This window comes from Heliangelus exortis, chromosome 4 (genome assembly GCF_036169615.1).
Source record: "Heliangelus exortis chromosome 4, bHelExo1.hap1, whole genome shotgun sequence".
Classification (NCBI taxonomy): Eukaryota; Metazoa; Chordata; class Aves; order Apodiformes; family Trochilidae; genus Heliangelus; species Heliangelus exortis.
In genome coordinates this window covers 43,010,531-43,015,350 of record NC_092425.1, presented here as the reverse complement: position 1 = coordinate 43,015,350, position 4,820 = coordinate 43,010,531, and the positions used below count along the sequence as shown (strand labels likewise).

Here is a 4,820-nt window from a genome sequence, read left to right as displayed (position 1 = left end):
CAGCTGTAGCCTGATGCCAACCATACACAAAAATACTTCCTTTCCAGTGAAATGGGAATGGAAGTGGATATGTCAGGCAGAAGGTCTGTGCCACTTCAGAAAGCTTTAATTTAATCAGTTTTTCAATGCTTAGCAATCTCACTGTTGCCTAAGTAAGCTGAGTAAATCGATTTCTCAAGAATTCTGGGGTATATTTATTTTTTTTAAATTAAACCATTCAGCTTGTTGATTTCTTTACTTGACACAATGCAATGGTCCAGTTTGCATCCTGTCCAGCTTTCCTCTTCTTTAGGAAAGGAAGGACTTAATTTAGAGAACACTCAGAAGGAAGAAAACAGTCACTTAGCAGTCACTTTGCTTTGCCTGTACTGCACAAGCAAACTAACATTTTTTCTTGGTTTTCCTGTCTGGGGAGGCTCAGAACATGGCCTGTGAAAATAAGCCATGAAGGAATGACTGCACTTAAGCTTTGCATGTGTTTCAGCACACAGGAGATGCAAAACTGTCAGGTTTTTCAGATCCATTTCAAGCTTGCTAAAATGACCTTTTTAAAACTTCTTTTTCAGGCACATTACAACACGAGTAAGGAGATGGACTCAAACACTTCATTTGTGTGGCCTCACGTGCTAATTTACAATGGGACATACAAGTACCTCTACTTAGAAGGCAATGTCTCCTATGTGGACTTCTACCTCCACCAGCCTTCGGTGGCAGCTGTCTTCATCATCTCTTACCTCCTCATCTTCCTGCTCTGCATGGCTGGCAATGGACTGGTTTGCTTTATTATCCTGAGGAACAAACACATGCGTACGGTCACCAACCTCTTCATCTTGAACCTGGCTGTCAGTGATTTGCTGGTAGGAATCTTCTGCATGCCCACCACCCTCCTGGACAACATCATTGCAGGTAGGCAGGTTTGTTCCACTCAAGGGGACTCCATTTCTGAGTGCTGACCTCCTCAGGGGCCCTGAGAGCCAGCTGAACATTTCTGAGTGGGCTCTGAAGGCACTGAAGTCTCTGGGAGTCAGAGGAGAGGAAGAGAAGCCTCTAATCCACCTCCTGAGCGGTGCTGTCCTTGCTAACTTCCACGTTCCTCATCTCTAGCAGGGGATTCTCCCACTACCAGATTCTGTGTTTAGATATAAGATAGATATAACCTGTGTTTAGATATAAGATAGATACAACCTGTGTTTAGATATAAGACTGGGTCAATGACACGAGCCAGATGCAAAGAACAAGAGACTGTAGTGGCCAACTCCCATTCTTGTCCTGAGATCTAGTTTTAACAGGATGGTAAAACACAAATATTTGCTTTGGTGTTTTTTGGAACTTCAGAAACTCATCTAAGGCATCTGGCAAAGCATTTCTTTACATAACCTCTGCCTCCCTAACCCCCTCTAGGGACTGACAGAGCAAAAGAAATCTATTTGTTCTGGGGAGGAAATTTCCCCTTATCATAGAATCACAGAATGTCTGGTTGGAAGGGACCTCAAGGATCCAACCCTTTCTGTGTATAAGCAGAGTGCTGCAGTGAGATGGCAGGAATTTCAACTGCCTCTTTCCTTCCAGGGTGGCCATTTGGGAGCCTGGTTTGCAAGATGAGTGGGATGGTCCAAGGAATCTCTGTTTCTGCCTCTGTCTTCACTCTAGTTGCCATTGCTGTTGACAGGTAAGATGATGCAGAGCCTGTAAGCTGTCGCTTTCATCTCCCTCTGGCCACCTGACCAAGCTGAAGCCACTTCATTAATCCACACAATAAGTTAGATGTATTTTGTTCCTAAGGCAGTTAAGAAAAAAAAAAAAAAGTCTGTCTAAAAGATGCTATAGCATTTTTCTCCTCTACTGCTATCTCTTAAGGATGGTACTTAGACACAGTTCCTAAAGATGGATCCTTAGGCAGCAAAGGCACTAGCACCAGCTTTGGTTAAATGAAGCAGCAGAAGGAGCAGGATGATATGGAGGAAGAACAAAATGAGGGCATTTTAACAGCAAACATCTTTTTTTTAAAGATCTTTTTTACTGTTGTTCTTAAACAGAGCAACTAAACAAAACTCCTCCAGTTTATGCAGGATGAGGAGACCATAGAATCATAAAATTATGGAATTATTTGGGTTGGAAGGGACCTCTCCAGGTCACCCAGTCCAACCCCTGCAGTATCAGGGACACCCTCACCCAGATCAGGTTGCTCAGAGCCTCCTCAAGCCTCACCTTGAACATCTCCAGGGACTGAGGCCTCAACCCCCTCCCTGGGCACCCTGTGCCATTGTTCCACTGCCCTCCTGGGACAGAACTTGTTCCCATTCTGTAATTTAAAACCATTGCCCCTCATCCTATCACTCCAACCCTTGCACACAGTCCCTTTCCTGCCTTCCTGCAGCCCCTTCAGATACTGGAAGGTACCTATTAGGTCTCCCTGCAGACTTCTCTTCTCCAGGCTGAACACCCCCAGTTGTCCCAGACGATTCCATCTATACTGTTTAAAACCCATACCATTTAAAATCTGCACGCTTGCCTCTTTGATCAAGCAGTCCTTAAATATCTTCTCCCCCCGGGTGTCCCTGCCCCAGGTTTCGCTGCATCGTTTACCCCTTCAAGCAGAAGCTGAGCAGCCCGGCAGCGCTCGCCATCATCGCGCTCATCTGGCTCCTGGCGGTGGCCATCATGTGTCCCTCCGCCGTCATGCTGCAGGTGCAGGAGGAGAAGCACTTCAGGGTCATCCTGGGCTCTGGCAACGCCACCCGCCCCGTCTACTGGTGCCGGGAGGATTGGCCCAACCCCGGGATGAGGAAGATCTACACGACGGTCCTGTTTGCCAACATCTACCTGGCTCCCCTCTCGCTCATGGTGATCATGTACGCGAGGATCGGCATCGCCCTCTTCCACACGGCGCTGCCCCTGGTGGGGAGGCCCAGCCGGGAGCAGAGACCCGGCGTCTCCAGGAAGAAACTAAAGGTCATCAAAATGCTCATCGTCGTGGCTTTGCTTTTCACCCTCTCCTGGCTCCCCCTGTGGACCCTGATGATGCTCTCAGACTACGCCAGCCTTTCCGACATCCAGCTGCAGATCATCAACATCTACATCTACCCCTTTGCTCACTGGCTGGCCTTTTTCAACAGCAGCGTCAACCCCATCATCTACGGGTTCTTTAACGAGAACTTCCGCCGCGGCTTTCAGGCAGCCTTTAGACTCCAGCTCTGCTCCAGGGAGGTGGCTCACAGGCAGGTCTATTCCCAGCGAGGCCAGAGCAATGCCATTCTGCCAGCTGCCAACTGCCAGGCACCCCAGGATCCAGCTTCTCCAAATGCCAAGGAGAAGAGGAAGACAGTTAAGAGAGGAAATTGGGTGAATAACCAGCAGGACTTGATAATGGAAGATCTAGAAGAGCCCTGCAACGATGGGATTAAATGAAATGTGCCATGAACTACTTAAATGATTTAAGGCTGGCAGTTTATTTATTGCGTTGTGAAACTCGTGCTCTGAGCGCCCATCCTGACAATAATGTCAGGAGATTTCTGCTGTGAGGGGGAAGTTCAGCTTGCATAATATCTGACTCTGTGAGCTAAGTAGGAAAACAAACTCAGCTCTTTGGATGAGCAGCTTAAACCACTGGCATCTCCCCTGAAGTCAGGGCCGGCTCATTGCTCTTGAACAGGGCTGGAGCAGAGACACAATTACAATGGGATTACCTTCCATTTATTGTAACAAAAGAGAAGAACAGAACAATGATTATTGACTCGGACACAATTAATCTGGATAGTGGCTGATGAAGAGCAGAGCATTCATTTACCTTGTGAACCTCTCAGAGCATCTGAAACGGGGTTACTCACACAGTATTTATGGCAGTGTTTCAGTATGTAAGGCTATCTGTTGTTAAGACCTTCAATTTTCTTCTGATCTCAGACAATGAAAATATAACTGCTGTTTGTAGCATCCAGCTGAACTGTGTGGAGATGGAAAAAGGAGGGAACCAAGAACACTGCTGGCAGCTCCGAGGCAGTGAGGCCGAGGGTGTTCCCCTTATTGCATTAAGGAACAATTTCATCTGCAGACCAAAATGCCTGCTAATGAGATTTATCAAGTCCTCTACTAAAAGCAAGACTAATCCAATAAACTCACTTCTTGATCTAACATAATTTTCAATTTCTTCAGCAAAGAGTTCTTGGCACTATTTTAGCTTCATCTGTGATGTGTGAGCCTCTTGTCAATCCATTATTTTACAGCTCTAATTCACTGAAGTATTTGAGATACAGTTGTGAGTGTTTGAACCAAACCCACTGGTTTCTGAATCTTCTTGTGGTTGTACTCAAACCACTTCTGCCTGGACATTCTGAATGCCAGCTGTTTCCTAGCCTAATGACAACAAGTGAGCATCTTCACATCCCATTTACTGCCCTTTCTGGTTAATTCTGTGGTATTAATTGTTGTTGAAGCTAGCAAAATAAATACAAGTTAAAATTTGAGAAACTGAGAAGGAAAAAATGGCTTCTGAGATACATTTTGGAGGGGAACTGAATTCTATTTGTGCTGGGATATAAGTCACCCAAAAAGACTTCAATTTCAGCACTAGCAGGAGATAAATACCTTTATGGCCCCTTCAATCTGCCAGAACTGGCAACCTCAGCAACATGTCACACAGGTTTCTGAAATCAGTCAGGAATGCAGGTTAGTGCAAGGACTACACATATCTGCTACAGAATTAAGGCATCTCCAAGTCTTACCCTGTGCAGGTCTATAGGGGCCAAACACCAGGTAGGGTCATTCCCCAGCACAGTCCTTCAGGTAAACTGAAGTACCTTGCTGACCAGGACAGCTTTGCCCAG

General features: G+C 46.1%; 1 protein-coding gene across 1 annotated transcript; it reads left to right on the top strand.

The window, feature by feature from the left end:
• Nucleotides 1-569: 569 nt before the first annotated feature.
• On the top strand, nucleotides 570-4,148 carry NPFFR2 (neuropeptide FF receptor 2). The gene is made up of 3 exons (XM_071744175.1): nucleotides 570-906; nucleotides 1,570-1,669; nucleotides 2,568-4,148. The coding sequence occupies exons 1-3, from the start codon at nucleotides 591-593 to the stop codon at nucleotides 3,406-3,408; spliced, it is 1,257 nt and encodes a 418-aa protein (XP_071600276.1). The 5' UTR covers nucleotides 570-590; the 3' UTR covers nucleotides 3,409-4,148.
• Nucleotides 4,149-4,820: the final 672 nt, after the last annotated feature.

What these genes read in the sequence shown, in the direction of transcription:
- NPFFR2 (XM_071744175.1), top strand. Translation starts at nt 591, where the DNA reads ATGGACTCAAACACTTCATTTGTGTGGCCTCACGTGCTAATTTACAAT. An exon ending in CCTGGACAACATCATTGCAG is followed by an intron (nt 907 to 1,569) that starts GTAGGCAGGTTT and finishes CTTTCCTTCCAG; the next exon opens with GGTGGCCATTTGGGAGCCTG. An exon ending in GTTGCCATTGCTGTTGACAG is followed by an intron (nt 1,670 to 2,567) that starts GTAAGATGATGC and finishes TCCCTGCCCCAG; the next exon opens with GTTTCGCTGCATCGTTTACC.